This window comes from Gouania willdenowi, chromosome 9, assembly GCF_900634775.1.
Source record: "Gouania willdenowi chromosome 9, fGouWil2.1, whole genome shotgun sequence".
Lineage (NCBI taxonomy): Eukaryota > Metazoa > Chordata > Actinopteri > Blenniiformes > Gobiesocidae > Gouania > Gouania willdenowi.
The window spans coordinates 8,000,062-8,020,054 of NC_041052.1; the positions used below are offsets into that span (position 1 = coordinate 8,000,062).

General features: G+C 36.7%; 1 protein-coding gene across 1 annotated transcript in view; it reads right to left on the reverse strand.

The window, feature by feature from the left end:
- The window catches only part of znrf3 (zinc and ring finger 3), an 83,305-nt gene extending 64,780 nt beyond the window's left edge, over positions 1 to 18,525 (reverse strand). The window contains exon 1 of the mRNA XM_028456910.1: positions 18,093 to 18,525. Within this exon, the coding sequence (XP_028312711.1) occupies positions 18,093 to 18,365 (273 nt within the window). The 5' untranslated portion in view covers positions 18,366 to 18,525. The remainder of the gene's footprint in view (positions 1 to 18,092) is intronic.
- Positions 18,526 to 19,993: the final 1,468 nt, after the last annotated feature.

The window sequence follows — 19,993 nt, forward strand, 5'->3', positions numbered from 1 at the left end:
AGTTTACCACCACTAAGTGTGGAGTGAAAGAATAATCCCTTCATTCTGTAAAGCGACTGAGTGTCTATGAGAAAGCACTATATAAAATTGATGCATTATTATTTTTCAGTTCAGATTAGCTAAATATCTCTTTGTAACAACGTGTAGATCCTCCTATTTTCTGTGATCGCAGAAAACAGACGAAAAAAAAAAAAAAAAACAGAATTCACATTCTGAGAAATTAAAAAGCAATCTGACCCGTTTTTTTCTTTATTTACAATCAAGCTTCAAATACACATTTTGGGGACAATATCAAGCATTTAAACACTATTTTTCACTGGAAAAAGGTCAATTGAACGCTTAGAAAGTGTGACAAAATGAACCAATATGTCCAATTCCAACCATAATCTTGTTCAAAATTTTGCGCTACGTTTTAAGGTTTGAGTAGTGATACATCCATTCAGAGCTTCATCCGAAGTGTGTTTTAATGTTTCTCCCTGGTGACAAGTGACACAAACTAGTGTCTGAGGGTCTAGCATTAACAGTCTAACGTTAGCATCGCTCTAGCACCGTAATCTCGCGTTCAGTTTTTGAAAATTCTCTGACACATATAAAATGTAAAAATAATAACAGTAGTGGACCCTATTAACCACTTTTAGCATGTTTGGTACGGTCTGATGAAGTTTTATAGTCAGTAAAATCATCCAAACAGGGAAAGATAATGAAACAGAAAAGAAATGGAAAAGTGTAAAGTGACGCTACACCCTGAATTAACATCTAGGGCAGGAAAACCTGTAGTTCAGTTAAAAGTATGGAAGAAAACTGAATTGACAAAAGATGAATCATCACCCAAGCAACACTTCTGTAGTGTATGCCGCTCTGCTGTCATGGGAGCTGTTAATGAGTTATCAGCCCGCTGATCACTGAGGCAGTTCAAAAGGATCTGTTATCATAATGTAACACATGCAACTAAGAAAGTGTGTGTACATAAATAATAAATGACTTGTAAAATGGGAAGCAGTGGAAGTACCTGTTGCACGGAGATTAACCAATCAGTTTAAAGACTGGAAGAGTTTAATCTTTTTTCTACTTGTTTGTGCAGAGGAACACCTCCACATTTGTTTGTGTGTGTGTGTGTGTGTGTGTGTGTGTGTGTGTATGGGAGCGGATTTAGCTCTGAGGCCTACAATTACGTCACCATTTAGTTTTGCAGTCCCACATATCAGAGCTCAGCTTTAGTCACGGGGGCCTTTGAAGAGTTTTGGCCGAGCCCTCACTTGCTCAGTCTCTTCTTCTCCTCCTCCCCTCCACCCCCACAATCCTTTAGCGCCGTCTTTGATGTTAGCATGTGGTGCTGCGCTGAGCGTCACGGCCTCCCAGGCCTCCCTGCCTTGCCTGATTGTATCTGCTTAGGCGGCACATTAATGTGGTTTACACCCACAGCATGACTCCCCGGCAGCTATTCAACCTAGCCTATGAAGGCCCCTCCTTGGGTAGGACTATGGCCTGATCTGTTGAGGTGACTCAAAAGGACGAGGGGGTCCTCTCAGTCCTGGGGTGCATGAAGGGAATGATTTCATTGTATGGCCTTGAGTGCCCTATATTTAGAGGTGGAAAAATAAAAATCACCAACCCACTTTTTGTCCCCCCCTACTTATCTTTGAAAGTGAGAAAATTACTCAAACTTCAAAATGAACTTTCAAAATAACAGGGACGGTGTATTTGTGAACAAGTAACAAAGTACAAATACTTTGTTACTGTACTTTTTTTTTGGTATCTGTACTTTACTTGACTATTTCGTTTTCTGGCGACTTTTTATAGGGGCGCATGATTATGGCCAAAAAGATAATCACGATTATTCGGATGAATATTGTAATCACGATTATTAATCGCAATTATTCAACATGTCTGTATTTTTAATGAACTACTTTTTAAACAAACGTGAACAGTTTAGAGTGTAAAATAAAAGCTCTCGTCAATAATACTGATAAATACTAAAAAGAAAAAATACAAATTTAAACAAGAATTTGAAATTTACAGAGAGCAACGGCTTAAAAAAAAATATCAGCATATAAAGTAGAGACAAAAACATTGAGGTGCGTTCACACCAAACACGACGTGTGTCACGCAATTCCGAGTGACCCAAAGTCTCGCTCTCTTTTTCATTGAGATAGTGTAATGAAGCCTTAAGCATGTGTTCGCCCCCTAGTGGTTGGCTGACTACAGGGGTTGAGAAAGTGCCTGGTTAGATATACAGCAGAGTTTGCGTTTTAAAAGTAAAAATAACCAATGATCAGGTAAATTTAATCGTGGAGCCCAAAATCGTACTCACGATTAAAATTCCAATAATTGTGCAGCCCTAACTTTTTACTGTTTACTACTTACCTTTTTTAATATCTATACTTTCTACCCCTTAAATTTTTTTAAATTGACTTGTTACTTTTAAGACCTTCGAAGATGATGCCACAATGTAAAAAGATGCAAACCAACAATCGCGAAGCTGGAGGAGAAGCTTGAAACATTTCTTTTACAAATTTTATCTCTGAGCGCTAAACTCTCAAATTATTGATAAAGGCAAGGCAAGGCTAATTTATTTGTATAGTGCATTTCATACACAAGGCAATTCAATGTGCTTTACATGATAAAACATTCAACAGCTTAAAATCAATAAGAACATTTAAAATCATCAGTAAAATCAATTAAAATCATCAACGAACACATTACATCAACAACATGACCAAAAGGTTAACATTTAATTTATTTCCATCTACCAGTTTTTTACAAGTTCTTAAGAATGTTAAACTCAAAGCTGCTCTGAGGTTTTAATAAGCATTTGTACTTGTTTTTTTTCTTGACGCATTTTATTTACAAATCGTATTTATTAAGAGTGTAAAATTCTCCAGGTGTTCAAAGGTAACAGATTGAACTTGTTTCCATGTACAAGTATTCTACAAGTTCGTATTATACTTCTTTATTATTCTTATTATTGAAGGGACATTTGTTTTGCTTTTTTACTTAAGTACATTTAGTAGCATTTGGTTTTTTAATTTTACTCAAGTAAGGGAGCAACTTCAATACTTTTACCAGAGTTATTTTTTTTATTTATTCAATTATCTATGCTTTTACTTGAGTACTGAAGACTAGTACTTTTGCCACCACTGGTTCCCAATAACTTCTACTGTATATACCCATGATACTGGAGCAGCATAACAATAAGGCCATTTTTCATCCCAGAAATCTAGGGCACATCTGTAGATAAAGCAAAAACAAAGAGGGGGCAGAAAGTAGTAGTTATACATCTTTGGATTGGAGCTACAGATATAGGAACGCAAGAGGGAACCCAGCTTGTTCTAATCTGACAAACTGGCCCCAATCCATCATAGCTCTGGCCTCATTTTGCTCCAGTAGAAATCATCCTCATTACCAGTACAACCACCTGCTCACAGACACTCTCACACAGGACTGAATTAGGACTAAAAATGTAAAGAGAAGTATGCATCTGTCTGAGAGGGTCTGACAGAAGAACATCTGCATTGCGTTGCTGAGCTTTATTAACAGCTGGCTAATGTGGCTATCAAGCCTGTCAATAGAACTATGTCTATACTAGTACAATGTTTGCAACCTTAGAGGATAGAGGGAATCATACTACCTGAACTTTGAGTAGCTAATAGTAAAAGAATGACGTTGTAGGGGAAACACTAGTTTTATATTACAATTTGAATTGCACTTTCATCAAAGTTGCGATCAGGCTACAGGTGCGTTTGATTAGTGTGCTCAAAGCACTTGGTAGAGGTAATGATATACAATATATTGGTCATGAAACGGTAACATCTTGTCCAAAAAGACTGCCATGGGTAAAATAAAAGCTCCAGTTCCTCCTCCTGCCTCTGCCAATCTACCAGAAGCCACGCCTCTACTTTTCTGCACGCGCATCACGGAACATAACAAAGTCGCGTTGATATAGGTCTATGAGTCAGGTAAGAGCCAAAATCATATTTACCGGTTTGCTGTTGTGACGCGCGGCCTTGTTTCCGTTCACAATTCCGCATTTACTCTGACTGACAGTCTCAAAAACAGGAAGTCAAAGCCTATTGGCTGAGCGCACTCAGCAATCGTTTGTATAGAGGTCTATAGGACGAAGGAGGAACTTATATACATTAATGTATATGAATAACCACCGGCAGTAGACCATAGTAAAAGACTAGTTAGGTATTTTTTCGCATTGCGCTTGTAAAACCATGTGATGTGGACTGAACTATTTTCCAGGTGTTAATGTAATTATATGATTTATTTGTGCCATTTAGATTTCATTTAAGAGGTATAAAGAGAGTTTTTGTTTCTGTTACATTTTTGTTATTTTATGTCCCATGATGTGTATTATTATATATATTAAATAATTTATAAATATTTTTGTTGTTGTTCATTTGATTCCTATTAAAAAAAATGCATAAGAATTACTGTAGATTGTTAACTGTACTATTTAATTGGGAAAAAGTAGTACAAAATATCATAAAATGTTTTTCTTTGTGTTTATTTGATTGCTATTCAAGACACTTTGATAAGAATGACTATACAGTATATTGTTAATATAGGCTACAAAGTTTAATTTTTTTTTTACATTTTTGGTTGGTGGTGTTCCTTGGGATTTTTTTCAATGAAAAGATGTACCTTGGCTAAAAAAAAGGTTAAAAAACACTGCTCTATGGCACACAAGCTCAGGCTTGATCACCCTGTAGCTGACCACCTTTGATGACGGGTGTCTAGTGTGTAAAAGGCCGAAACAGCCCCTGATTCAAAGGAACTTGTTACACTACTGATGATGCGTCCCAAAATTTACACCCTTCCCATATCTGAGACACAGCTCAGATACTACTCTCAAATAGTAAACCTCTTGCGACTACCATCTGTTGGCATAAAAAATCTTATTTATTCAACTATAATACAGAGGTCTCATACATTACAACACCATTAATACATTTTCAATAAATTTGTTACTTTAAACATTTAAAAAACAAAGGACATATTGGACTATTTTATAACAAAATGTTGATTTTTATTCAAGCGATAATCTGAGTAAACACTACAGTGTTTTTGCTTTCATGTGATATTTTCGTCAAGGTTGAGCACAAGACAGATTTTTTTCTTCCCATTTGAAGCTTCACAATCCTTTTTTAAGATAAGAAGAATTATGTAATGATGTACACACTGAAAGGAACTTTGAACTGCACTTCTACTTGGCTGAGTGAATAGATTTTGAATAAGAATTCTCCTTTTGTGAAAACGTCCCACGAGTTCTAACAAACAAGTCTACAGTTCTTACGAGTTTCTGTGATCGCAAATGAATGGAATTGACAGAATTCTCTTCCTGAAACACAAATGGCATTTTCCTTTTTTTTTTTCATTATTTTTATTTCTTTAAAACAAATCAAGCATGACACAGAATGTACCCTGACGTGAATGTTTTGGGCCATTGTCACATTTACAAGCAATTCTTCCCAGTAAAAGGAAAAACTCCATTCTCACACAAAATCTGACGCGATACGAGTTCACCTCCTGAAATGGAAATGGATATACGACATTGACTAAACACTTACTGACATGTTTTTGGATCAATATCCCGCATTTTTCACTGTAAAACTGGTGGCAAAACTGTGTCAATTCTTGCGCAAAATCTTGCGTCATCTCAGTACATGCTTTCTGTCCATTAAAGATATATTCAGTAAAAGAATATTAAATTAATAACAACATTTTATTCAATTATTGTATAAAATATACAATTACCTATGTTCAATTATAATTCAATTATGATTACAGTGACCAGCATTTTTTCCTATTACAATTCAATTACAATATTTTTTTTATCCTCAGAAAGTCCATTACAATTACGTGCTCAATTCCTAAATTTCAATTACAATTAATCACAATTACTGAGCCTGAAATAAATAATCTAATAAAAGTTAACCTTCCTCTGTGTTAGCTTTCTGTTAGCATCTCTTATGATAGCAGGTCCTAAATCAGCTGTAAAATACACTAAAAACAAATATCTATCATCTTATTTATTTCCTATTTATTGGTTACCTTCTTCGGTTTCCTAATCAATGAATTAGAGATTTCAATTTTTTTGCTGTGGACATTTGAGCCTTTTTTGTGTCAGTTTATTTCTCAATTTAAATGTCTTTTAAATTGTTAAATATGTGAAAGCTTGATATGAAACATATTTTAATAATTGTTAATTACGTATATGTAGAACTGTACATAGAACTGTAACATAGTTGAGTTTTGCGTTAATTATAATTGATATTTTTTATAGAATTTTCATGGCGATTACAATTACAAAATCAGTTATCGAAACTCATTAAATTTTGAAATAATAAAATCAGAGGATGTAAGTCTATTGCCCAAAAAGCACAACAAAAGAAGGGGCTGGCATCACTGCCGTCCACGGTTAGTCAGCACATTCCTGGTTTGACAACAAAGCATGCCTCCGCCTGGATAAGCTACAGCGAGTATTGTCATTTCATAACCCTCGACCCCTCACTCTTTGTTTTGGAGCCCCTCTGTGTCTGTGAATAAAAAATGTAGGTTGAGGGGATGGTGTGGGTCTTTCAGCACAGTTTCACTAAACACAGCCAGATACACCACAGGCTATTCAGAAAGCCAAAAAAACACACTTAAGACGCTTTATCATCCTTGAGTTGTCACAAACGTTCTTTAAAGATAACACGAGTAAAGACAATCAGTGTGAATAATTACTTTTTTCCCCAGCACTCATCGCAGAGAAAATAGAGCCTTGGGGCCAAACCAAATTAATATTATTCCCTCATCACTGGAGAACAAAGATTCAAATAAAAACAAGAGTTTCATACAAAAGAGCTCTACCACATAAGCAGTCGTAGTTCAGAAGGAGATGGATGCTGGTCAGCAACATGTTGGATGCGAATCGAACTCAGATTAGAAGATCAAAAGATTAGCTCAGCTCAGTGGAAACTAACATAGCTACTGGGGCCACCAGTATCAACATGCACTTGTTCCAGGTGGAGCCCTGTGTTGAGAATTGGAGAAGACTGTGAAAAGAGCAAAAGGGTGAGAGAGAAAAAACAAGCGCTGCAGGTTTAGAACACACTATCAAAATAAAAGTAAGAAGAGCTCAACAAGGAGGTTAAGACCAAAACAAACCCCTGAAAACCAAAACACTCTTTGTGCAAGTACTGCCTGGACATTGTTGTCCATCCACGACTAGTCCATTCCCTTTAATCATTCCCTCGATTTATTAATAATATCTGCATTATTGAAAGAGACACTCAACAGGCAAAGGTTGAAGGCCAACGACTTCATCAAATGCGACACTGTACAAGAATCTGTGTATCACCTGGAAGTGACGCGTTACACTTTCCGTGATATCTCTAGCTTTGCAACACTTAGGAGTCTCTAAATCCTCCGAAATGTCCGTGAGGAGGTTCTGTGCCCAACACCAGCTAAAGCGAAAAGGACACGTTTCTGATGCACAGTTGGAAGCAGCGATCTTGTCATGGAAAACTGCCGTTAGCATAGCCGTTAGCGTCGGGTGAGGGTACACTTCCGGGTCACGTACTTTCGCAAATAATGGAGAAAACAAATAAAGGTGTTTGTTTTCCGTTTTTCATTTTCTGTACCGAAGCAAAAGAGCTTGAATTTGAAAAACAAGGCGTTTTCCGTTTTTTCATTTTGGTTTTGGAAACAAATATCAAACAATGAGTGTTTTTTTTCGTTTTTCATGTTTTTGTTATATAATAAAAACGAATGAATGAATGATACACTGAGGTAAATCTTGCCCCAAAAGCTCCAGTCGTTTAAAAAGTCCTTCTCCGGTTCAGAGTCGATCCTTGCCCCTTCCTTGGAAAAAGTTTTACACCTTTGGTTCCGGCATTAGGAACACAAATAGTTAAAAGGGAAAGTTGAGGTGGTAGAAATGCTCTGCAAGCCTGAATTCTGGAGTAGTGTTTACCCTACGATATTATTACCCACTTTGACCCCAGTTCCCATCATAAAGTCAGATTATAAAATTACCAAAGATATGAAACAGCAAGACCACAACAGAAGTCATATGTAGTTATTTGTAATGGTCTGTAACCCAAACTAATAAAACTAAACACCATGACAGGAACACACTACGCTACACGCCCACCTGAACGCTGCTCTACAGTCGTTTTGACAGAATTTGAAGATTCTCACTTTCTAGAAGGTTTGTATTTTTGCTTAAAAAAATGAAGTTTAGGACAATAGCATTACCCCAAGCTCGGGGTGTTTGGGGCAATTTTTGGAAATCATCAGCTTTTACAACAAAAAAAAAAACCTTCGTCATTGTTCTCCAGATACAGCACATAATTTACCATAAACAGTAAATAAATGTTCACTCTAGGCAAGTTTAAGCTCAGAATAAAGAACTTTTACCTTCAGGATAGTTTTCTCCCTTGACCCACATTTGCCTCGTGGCCTGTTGATGTCTACATTACCTCCATCTATTTTGCACCGAGGAATCAGGGACATGCACTTTAAAAGTTTCAAAGTTAAAGAAATTGTCATTTTCTGAGAAGGAGAACAAGATACTACAACGTACTGCTGCTATAATTACACAGAGGCAAGTTTTCTCTGGTTACCATACTTTAATAATAAATCCATCATGCTCATTCACATTTCCATCAAACCATATCTTTGGGAGACAACGAACAGACTTATTTTCTCTCAAAAACAAACAGAAACTAAGGAATTTACTTCCTGAAATGGAAATGGCCTTACAGTTTTCAAGTCAAAATTGGATTATGATACAGAATACACACTCAAATGCATGTTTTGGGGACAACTTTACATATTTACACAAATTACACATATTTCAACATGACCGGATGGACAATTTGAAATCTTGCGATATGACGTACATACTGTACGTCCCCTGAAACAGAAAAAAAACAAATGACAGACTAAACCCTAACCTACATGTTTTGGGACAATATCACACATTTCCACAATATATTTTGCTGTTCAACAGGCGGACTAATGTCTTGCAAGTTTAGCAAAAAAAAAAAACCCACAAATGTTGAGTCAGTGCTATGTAATCTCATTAGATTTTAGTGCGTGCCACTTGCACACTTTCATAGCAGAGTGATATGACATTAAAAACAGTTATATACTGAATTAACAGTACTAAGCAGGTTTGGCATGATCTTGGGAAGTTTAATAGCCAGTAATGACATCCAATTAGGGAAAGCTGATAAAACGAAGACGGAAATGGTCCAAACTGGTTCAAAAATGGCACGAAAATGGAGAATTTTTTAAACTGAAACTCTGAGGCTTTAATTATTTGTTATGGTGCTTTCAAATAACACTTCCTCTGCAAATCGTGTCAAACTAACCTGCTGTAACTTAATAATGAGTCCAAGCTGGACACTTTCCTAGTTGTAGACAGAGACAAACCTCCCCCAAACCTTCCGTCTAATACAAAAACTCTGATGTCGTTGCATAGGCAAATTCATCACATAAGTGTCAAAAACCAGAGTTGTAAGGAAAAATAGAACAAAAATTGAGTTGCCGGCATGTTCTCTCTTCTGCCTGGTTCGGCAGTTGCTTCCTGGAAACCAGGACCAACGTTAAGTTACGATAAATGTATCGTTTTTAATAAAACGCTGTATTTCAGGGCCACCCCATGATTCTCAACACAGGTGAGAACCAAGCTATAGGATAACTTATGGTAAAGTGCATACATGAGACAGATGGCTGCTGGTCACAAAGAAATAGAAATACAGTTTCAACTGTTCTATTCCAAAGAGAGGAAAAACGTGGCCTCAAATTACTTTGGCCGGGACATGAAAGTGATACAGGGCCGCGGTTAGGAGACGATAGCACTTAAAATACAGCTGCGACCGCCAAGCCAATAAATGGAAAAAAGTAGTAAGCAGCACTTTTAACCTTTTAAACTGGAGTTTGTGTAGTGCTACTGTTGCTTTGGCGCTGGGAGTGGCCCTGTCCCTGGCACCTACGGTCTGGGACCAGCCCATTATGGCCTCTTGGGGTTTCCAACCTGTGGTGAGAAAGCGCTCTGGATGCCTTAAACCACTAAAGCTCTCATTATAGTCTAAATGCGGTGCGACACAACTACTGCCAGCTCTAAGGTAGGAGCTGCAGTATTTAGGATCAACTTTGTCTAAGCTCAAAACAAGCCTGTCAGACATTCCCCACCTTTATGTACACACAGACCAAAAAAAAATGCTTTTACTTTGAAAGACCACAAAACAAAGTCGTCAATAATACCTTATGGGTACCAAAATAAAGTTCAATGTTTACAACAAGTGAAAAAGAGCCACAACGACCCCTTACTTATGAAATCAGGATGATATACATCAGATACATCACACATATAAGCAACATATAACTTTTCCTGCATAAAACCAATTTACTCTGAAGAGCCACGAGAGAGAAAGTTCCGGAGTTTAAACAAGGCAGTTTCTGGATATAAATCATTGATATAAAAAGCTTTGCCACCTCGTGGGAAAAGTAGGTGTTTCTTCACACTATGGCTGAGTTCACACAAACTGGGAACATTGGAAAAAGACTGAACACTTGTCTGTTTATCTCTGTCTGTTTTGGCCATTTTAGACAATATGTAACATATTTACCACATTTATGAAGGAAAAACATCCATACCATTAAAATCTGTGAGACTGAGGAGGTGTCAGTGTTTCCAAAAAAAAAAAAACGGCAATAATGAAAGAATTTAAGATTATTAATGTGAGAACGGAAGGTGCTTCGGGATCAGCCAATACCATTTGGTATAAGGATGTGCCGATCCAATATCAGTAAGAAAAAAAACTGTATTAGATTCAATATATTATCTCTGATATAATGTTTGATTGTAGGCCTGGACAATATATCGAGTGTCAAGATTTATCGAGATTACTGTTTTGGTGATATAGAAATTTTTTTTTTTTTTATTTTGTAGCTCATTTTGTATTCAAATACTCATTTTAAACACAGTTAGATGGATTTCTGAATGCATCCTAACCCAGACCTTCCCCTAAACAAGCCACACTACAGAACTCACTCACATGTGCTGTCCATTGTAGGAGAAAAAGGCTAAAGTGGCACATAATGTGCAGCTGTTCGTTAATAAATGTGCCTGTGTGGCATTTTTCCATCAGTAAATGTAACCCATAATTGTCTTTCTGGGGAGACTTTATTGAGTTAAAAATATCCATATCGCCCAAAAGTCCTATTTGATTCATGCTGATATTGTCCATCCATCCATCTTCATACCCGCTTATTCCCGTTTAACAGGGTCGCGGGGGTCTGCTGGTGCCAATCTCCGGCTCTCATAGGGCGCTGGGCGGGGGTACACCCTGGACAGGGCGCCAGTCCATCACAGGGCTGATGATATTGTATTGGATCAATATCAGCCAAAACTCAAGGACGTAATATCTGTATCGTATCGGAAGTGAGAAAGTCGTATTGGGATTGGGAATTTGGGATATTATTTATTGGCCAGCTTTGCCTGTTAGACTTATAATATGTCCTTGTTGCATTGCTTTTGATCCTTTTTCCCCTTCTTCTATAATTAACAAGTGTCAACTTGTTAAAACCATTAAGAGTTCAAGAAGAATTCCTGCATGACTAAGTTTCCAAACCAGAACTTCAAAAACTCGGCTCACACTGAATAACTAACGGTACTCATAATGCAACAAAAATAACCGGTAATAACTTGTATACTCAGTTTATTATGAAGAATTCTCACTTACACAAGCAAGCACAACGATAGCATAGTAACACAGATAGTAGCTTTAGCTAGAATTCACCTGACAAGATGGCAAATCATCAGAGAATCAATTGATCACACCATAATCGCCGTACTTAAAAAAAAAAAAAAAAAAAAAAAAAAAAAAACTTAGTTCATGTCAGAAATAGGGTTGCAAAGGAGCGGAACAATGCAGGTATGTTTTTACACAAATTTAAGTTTAGGAATTTGGGGAATATTCAAAAATAGAAGCTTTTCATGGGAATTATTTGTTGAAATTAACCAGAAAATCGGAGTCATTTTAAAAATAACTATCATATCTAAACACAATATTAGCATCCATTCAAAATAATACAATTTAGAAACATAACATTTCAACTAGGGTTGCATAATTCTGGAAATTGTCCAAGTTGGAAACTTTAAATGGGAATCAAATGGTTCACGATACAACTTTTAAAAAATTTTTTTTTACTTCCGATTCAATAACAATATTGGCCAATACCGCTATTGATCCGATACAATATCAGCACTGATCATATATACTTTTATTACTTATTTTGCAGTGTGGAATGTTAGAAAAAGCTTGATCTAGTGAATATTACTCAGAACAATAGTCAACAGTAGGACACATCTATTATTAGCCAATGAGTTACATACATTGTATTAAAGAGGAGAATATTGTAAAAATGTATGAAATGAATATGAAATCTAATCAATAAAAAAATTCTGATGGAAAATAATAGAGATATTACTCTAACTAGGGATGTCCTGATATACAACTTTTTCATTTCCGATATGATACCGCAATTGCAGCCTTGCGTATCGGCCGATACCGATATTAATCCGATACGGTATCAGCATGAATCACACACACTTTTTTTTTCCTTAATAAAAAATAATTACTTATTTTGTTGTGTGGAATATTAGAAAAGGCTTGATCAAGTGATGTTACTCCAATAGAGAACAATAGGGAAGAGAAAAACTGAGCCATTTATTATTAACCTATTGTTACATACATTTTAACCTTCAACATAATATCTACAGTATTCTACAACTGAATAAATTAAATAAAAAATGAAATGGGAAAAAAAATAATAATAATAATAATAAATGAAGAATCCGGAAATTTGAATCCGATATTCGTTTTCAGGTTAATATTGGACCGATATCCGATATCGGATTGGGACACCCCACTCTAAACCATAGTCAACAGTAGGTATGAGAAAATTTACCTATCTATTATCAGCCAATGAGTTACAGTACTCACATTTTAGCCTTAAACAAAATAATATTCTAAAATGTAATAAAAATAATACGAAAAGATCCTAAAAAAACAATCAATAAATCCAATAAAAATGAGGTTTTAGATGCAGATGATATACTGTAGACAGATAATGTTTTTTTTTTGCTCATATCAGACTGATATCTGATATCAATATTGGATTGGGACACCCTTATAAATAATTAATGGGAAAAACAGGAAAGTTACAAAATTCAAGGCGGGTATGTTAAATAAAGTTTGGAAAATATATTTTACATTATCAAAAATATCAGCATCAGTTATTCATAATCACTCCAAATTTCAGGTTAATGAAAGTTTACATTTTTGAATATTCCTCAAATTCCCAATCTTAAGTTAATGTGAAGACTAAGAGCTACAGTAAGCCATAACAATACATGTACCGTATGTGCGGTAATTTTTCATATCGAGAAGCTCCAATCAAAAAGCTTGAAGTAGGTCTTGCACCTACTTGAGTCCTTCTGAGGTGTTTACCAGATGGACGGCCAGCTGCTCTGTGACCCCCAGAAATAAGAGTTCTGAATAGCCGTGGCTGTAAATGTGCTGCAAATTGGTTATGACTGTTTGTACATATACACCCACATGCATGTCAAGCCTTAATACAGACATTGATGACTTTGCAATTATGAAGTATAATAGGTGCAGTAATAGAAGAGTCGTCTAGGGAAGCCTGTGGTTGTTAGGTACGACGACCAGATCCAGGCAATATTATGGATGCCCCCAAAACCCCTCTTTCTAAAAGAAGGGCAAAAAGCAAGTAAACTGAATTTAGTATTTTTGCATCACTGTTTGTGAATGAGCAAAAGACAAGTTGGGAGCAAACGAGTGGCGTAAAGTCTTTGCTTGGGAATTCTGCCAAAATGTTGCTTTTCCAGACTGTGTTTGAACCCTTACCCACACACACACACACACACACACAAACACACAAACCCCTTAGGCTCTGATCAAACACCAGAAGAAGGGATTATAAAGGCTCCATAAATCTCAGGCAGGGCAAATCAAGCCAACTATTCACTAAAAGGAAAGGACTGAGAAATTGGGAGGGGAGAAAAAACATTTAAAAAAATACTGGGCAAGTGCAATGGTCGCAGAGGTCACTGTGGACAACTAAACACACAAGAGCCAGAATAATTGTGTTTAACCCAATCCCAGTGTAAAACACCACAGAAATGTCCCCGACACATGCTTTGGATGTTATTTTACAAGTGTTAAATTTACAAGTAGGAAATACGATCCCAGCTTATAATTATAATCTTTAACCGGCGCGCTTGTCATTTATCGTCAAGACGTAAACGTGCATAAATCTTTTGGGTGAATGTGTGCAGCAGAAGAATTTGAAGACATAGCTTGATGCTGGACTAACTACACTCTCATTACAGCCTGACAAAATAAAAAGCTGGGCCTAAGCGGTCAGGGACTCTGTTAGAAAAGAAAGCAAAACCTAAATAGACGTGGTTTTTAGATGTAAAGAGAGGTCTGGCATGTCTGCGTGGTTGCACAGCGGCACCCAATGACCATCACAATGTATATAGACGCCACGGGGCTCATTTTTGGTCCACGCATCTTCTCGTTTGATCCGTCACATGTCAGCTTTCATTCAAAGATTGAGGAGAAAACACACTCCACAGTTAAGAAGTTGTTTTATTTAAAAAAAAAAAAACTTATTTTTTTTTGGATCAGATAAACACATTTTAGGCCTCATATCAATAAATCAAAGCTCAATTGCTTGATAAAAAGATGCAAAATTGCCACTCGAAAGTTTGTTTTAATCTTCACTATAAACACTCGGTTTGTTGACATGATTGGAAAAGTGTCACGCATTGCATTGTGGGAAGTGAAGTCCCCTCGAAGGATGCATTGCATAGTAATGTTTGTACTTCATTCTTACAGTGATTTATTGAGTTTGTCACCAAAACTTCCCAACACATTTCCTCTAGTGTTTTCATTGAAAGTTGTGGGAAAACTATGGCGGAGGTTTATTTTGGGGTTTACATGGAAACATTCGAATCTGGCCACGTTGAATACCAGGAACAAACTACAACAAATAAAGTGTTAAGCAAACCACTGTCTTACTGTACTTGTCTGGCAAAGAAACACAAGAAATCACAGTAAGAACACTTCTATGCATCCATCTACAGGACTGCACCTCCCACAATGCAATGCATGAATCAACAAGCTTTTGAGTGGCAACTTCAAACTTTTACATCTTTTTTTTTTTTTTTTACAATAAATCATCTTTGTTTTCTTGATCTATGTGGCCTACACTATGTCTATATCTTTAACTTTAAGGAATACTTGATTTGTGGCAAAAACAATACAGATGCATCTAAGATTTTATATGATACAGCCAAATTTAAGGTTGAATAAAAAGTGTGTTTGCTGTTTAACTCACTTAGTTTACATAGACTGCAAAATTGCTTTAGAATATCATAGCTGTAGGCCACGTGTCAAACACAAGGCCCGGGGGCCAAATCCGGCCCTTCAGAGCATCCCATTAGGCCCGCAGTAAAAAATGAAAGTGACAGAAAAAACATGGATCATTGTGTAAATTACCAAACAATTCAGCTGAAGACATCTCAGCAGGTCCAAACACACACATTCAATGAAACTCCATAATATTTGCAGGGTTCACAGTTTTCCCACGCTTATATCACATGATGGCAGTCATTTTTTCATCTCATGGTTTGAAAAATCCTGCAATTTTCCACAAACTTTCACCGAAATAAATAAAAAATTGGTAAAAAATAATCAAAGGATTGATATCTGTCACTTATTGTTTGGATATTGTTGTGCCTTACATACTTTATTATAGTTTAAGTGCAAAACTAGAGCAAAGTATTGTTGAAATGACTTGTTTTCTCCACCTATAACTGGTCGGTATATGGCCCCCAAACTAAAATGAGCCTGACACCCCTGCTGTAAAATGTATGCAGCAATTTTTTAAAAAAAAAAAAAAAAAAAAAAAAAGCAACAAATACAGAAGCAAAGCGAACGTTACTCACATGTACCAGATTTGCACATCCTGACTGGATGTAGTTAAAGTGCATCATTGTTGTAACACCTAAAACTGACACGGGCAGGTGGCGGTCTGGGGTCCACATGCGGCCATTGGTCTAATTTTGTGCAGCCCACCAAGTCAAACACATAAAATGACTTAAAGAGTACACAAAAGGACAGGAAAAACACACAGAACAGCAAAAATATGCAAGATAACACACAAAAACACATTACAGAAAAATACACAAAACTAACCCCAAAAACACAAACAAATGACTATAAATATACACAAAACAACTAATAGCACACAAAACTAAAAAAAAAAAAAAACACAAATTTACAACTAAACAACATGACAACTAAAGTATACAAAACGACTAACAACACACAAAACTAAAAAAAAAAACACAACGCAACTCCAAAAACACGCAAAAAAAAAACACAAATTATAAATATACACAAAACAACTAATAGCACACAAAACTAAAAAAAAAACACAACGCAACTCCAAAAACACGCAAAAAACCCCCACAAATTTACAACTAAACAACATGACAACTAAAGTATACAAAACGACTAACAACACACAAAACAAGAAAAATACACAATTTCACTCCAAAAACATACAAGTGACAAGAAAACTACACAAAATGACTTTAAAAACACACAAAATGTTTATGGGAATCGACAATGTGACTCCAAAATTACACAATAATACAGTAAAATACACAAAAACTAACCCCTAAAACACAAAAAATGACTACAAATATAAACAATAAAAGACAATATGCAAAACAAGAACACAAATGCGGAAAATGACCCATAGCACACAAAACAACAAAAAATACAATGTGACTCCAAGCACACACACAATTACAACAAAATATTATAATGACAAAATACAATGTCAACAAAATGACTAATGACACACAACAAAATAACTAAAAAACACACATGAAATCGATAGACTCCACAAAATATAGTAAATGACTCCTAAAATACACAAAATGATCAATAGACATTAGACAATGTGACTCCATAAACAAACACAACGACAGAAATAGAACACAAAGCGATCAAAAATGAAAAAATCAGCCAAATTTCTTCATTCTAATCTATATTAATGCTCAGAATGGTTATTATTCTAAATGCTGACATTAATATTGATATCGTGGCCCCTGATGAAAGTTGCTCATCTCTGACACTAAAACTTTTGAATCTTGACAGGAAGATGTTGAATGTGATGAAATGGAACCAATTACAGCTCAAACCTGCTTGTTTTACAGTCAGAGGACACGTGCACTGAGACAGGATTAGTCCAACTGGAAATAAACACTTTGGGGAAAAGTTCCTTCCTCAGACCCAAATGTTGGATGAACTATGCAAACATAAGCAAGTGAACTTGACATGTGGCCTAAATGTAATGGGATAAGGCTGTTCCACTGGTCCAGGTCACCCACATGGTCCAGTCCCTGCATCAAAACGCACTTTTCTGCCTTAAAATGAATGAAAACACCTCTTATTTCTGCTTTTAATGAGAACAAACGACCCCTGCTTGGTGAAATAGACGTAGTGGATCATGCGAAACGGGCCAAGTTCAGCAAAACGTACGTGTGTGTGTGTGTGTGTGTGTGTGTGTGTGTGTCCTTCCACGAGCTTTTATCATAAACACTTCCACACACAAAATAAATACATAAAATAACTTGCAACATCATGTTTTTCACTGAGAATGAATTCCACAAGATAGAAGAAGAAGAAGAAAAAGAAGAAGAAGAAAAAGAAGAAGAAGAAGCCATCTTGTGGGCGCATAAGCATTGCAAAAAGCCCTGTACCACACACACACACGCGCGCCCGCGCACACACACACACACACGCACGCACACACACACACACACACAGTCACCCCCCCTCTGGCCACTCTATGGGAGCGAAAAGTTTGTTAGTAGAGCAGCTCTTGTGGAAACAATAACATTTTGAGAAATTAATAAATAATAAAATCAAATAAAAAAAAGGCGACAGTTTGGGTTTTTTTTTTTTTTTTTTTTGCGCACGTACTTGAACGATCTCCCCCTCCGCGCTGATCGTGGCTCCTGCTTTGGAGAAGCGTCCTTTCAAGTCAGTCGTGTACGTAGTATAATCTCCATTGGGACTGGACTCGAACAGAACCACCTCCACATAGGCGGTATCCTTGGATGAAACGCTAGTACCGAGAGAAGCGACGACCGCCAGGATCAGCAGCGGGACCACCGAGCCTGAGCCTGAGCCCCAGCCTGAGCCCGAGCCCCAGCCCGGCGCACGGTCGGAGCTTCTCCGTGGTAGAACCATCATCTTACCGGCTGGATCAGCCCCGATCGGGACATAATTTCACACCGGGTTTAATGAATCTTTAAGCGGAGTCTGTTGCAGGAGAGCTGAGGGTGTGCGGTGGAAATCCACCGAAGAAGCGTGTTTATTTCAGCTCGACTCGACACAGCCTTGTCAATTACTCTCTCTCTCTCTCTCTCTCTCTCTCTCTCTCTCTCTCTCTCTCTCTCTCTCTCTCTCTCTCTCTCTCTCTCTCTCTCTCTCTCTCTCTCTCTCTCCCCCCCCTCCCTCCTCCTCCTCCTACAAAGCGGATCTCCTTTGATCTCCAAACACGTGATAGTCTTTTTTTTTCTCTCTCTCTCTCTCTCTTTCTTTTTTTTTTTTTAGTTTTTCCTTCTCTCCCAAAAGGGCTCGATCATGGGCTCGTTCCCCACCCACCACTCTTTCTCTTTCTGACCCTCTCCCTCTACACTCCCCACTCTCCCAAGTGCCAACACTCTGTTAAGGACGCACCGCGCGTCAACGTCCCTGTCCGCAAACCAACGCAGGTTTTAAACCACTTTTTCAGCTTTTTTTCTCCATTTCATATTAAATGCAGAACACGTTTAAGTGATATGTTCTTAATTTAGAAGGATTAGTTCATAGCAGAAGTTGTTAACCAGAGTTGGACAACTTTTCCCTCGCGGCGCCACCTTAAAACAAACACTACCCACTTCACAACGTTTCATGATTTAACCGGGCTAATTTTTGCTTCACAAACAGAGGAAAACAGACTGTTTTTTTCCTTTTAAATCTCATAGTCAATGACAAATATCATGGGAATTAACAGAACATTTTCAAAACTGAAGGTTGGCCCCTAACATGCATGTTAAATGGTTTAGAAAATAAATTTTTGCAAAATAGAAAAGTAAAAAAAAACATATAAAATATCAGCATCAGCTGTTTGAAAGTTACTCCCAATTTCAGGTTATTTCCGCTAAATATTTAGCGAATAAAAAAGTTTGTGAATTTGAATATTTAAGACTTTATGTTACGATTAAAAAAATTACGGGAAATGTAAATGACACCGCACTTTTTTGCTCAAAAACTGATTTTTTTCTTTTAAAGAATTAGTCTTGATATTATATTTTATTCATTGATCCTACAATATTTTTGGAAAGCATGAAATGACACGAAAATTTGCATTTAGAAAAATAACTATGATTTGATTTGGATTTAACTCTGGACATACTTACTATGGACATGACCTATCCAACTCAATAGGAATATAAAGATGAAAAACAAACCGAAACAATCTGGTGTGTAGAAGATCATGTGGATATTTAGCAGGTAATATTTGTTTGTCTGTTACCAAATATAGACTTTATGCCATAAAATATTCCATTAAACTTTTGAGGGGATCTTGATCAACAAACTGAATTATATCTCGGTTCGTAATTGACCGATCTTTATAAAATTTGACCCAGTTATGTTGAATTGGTTCCTCAATTACCTCTTAGAGTTCTCCTAGACTTAGTTTTATTTAAAGATGGAAAAAAATGGAACCAAACCCCCAGCTTCGCGATACAACTCGTACCCTCAACGATACATCGTGTAACGTTTTGATATCGCGATATCTTGTCTCGTGATATATCATCCCACCTTTATTAGAA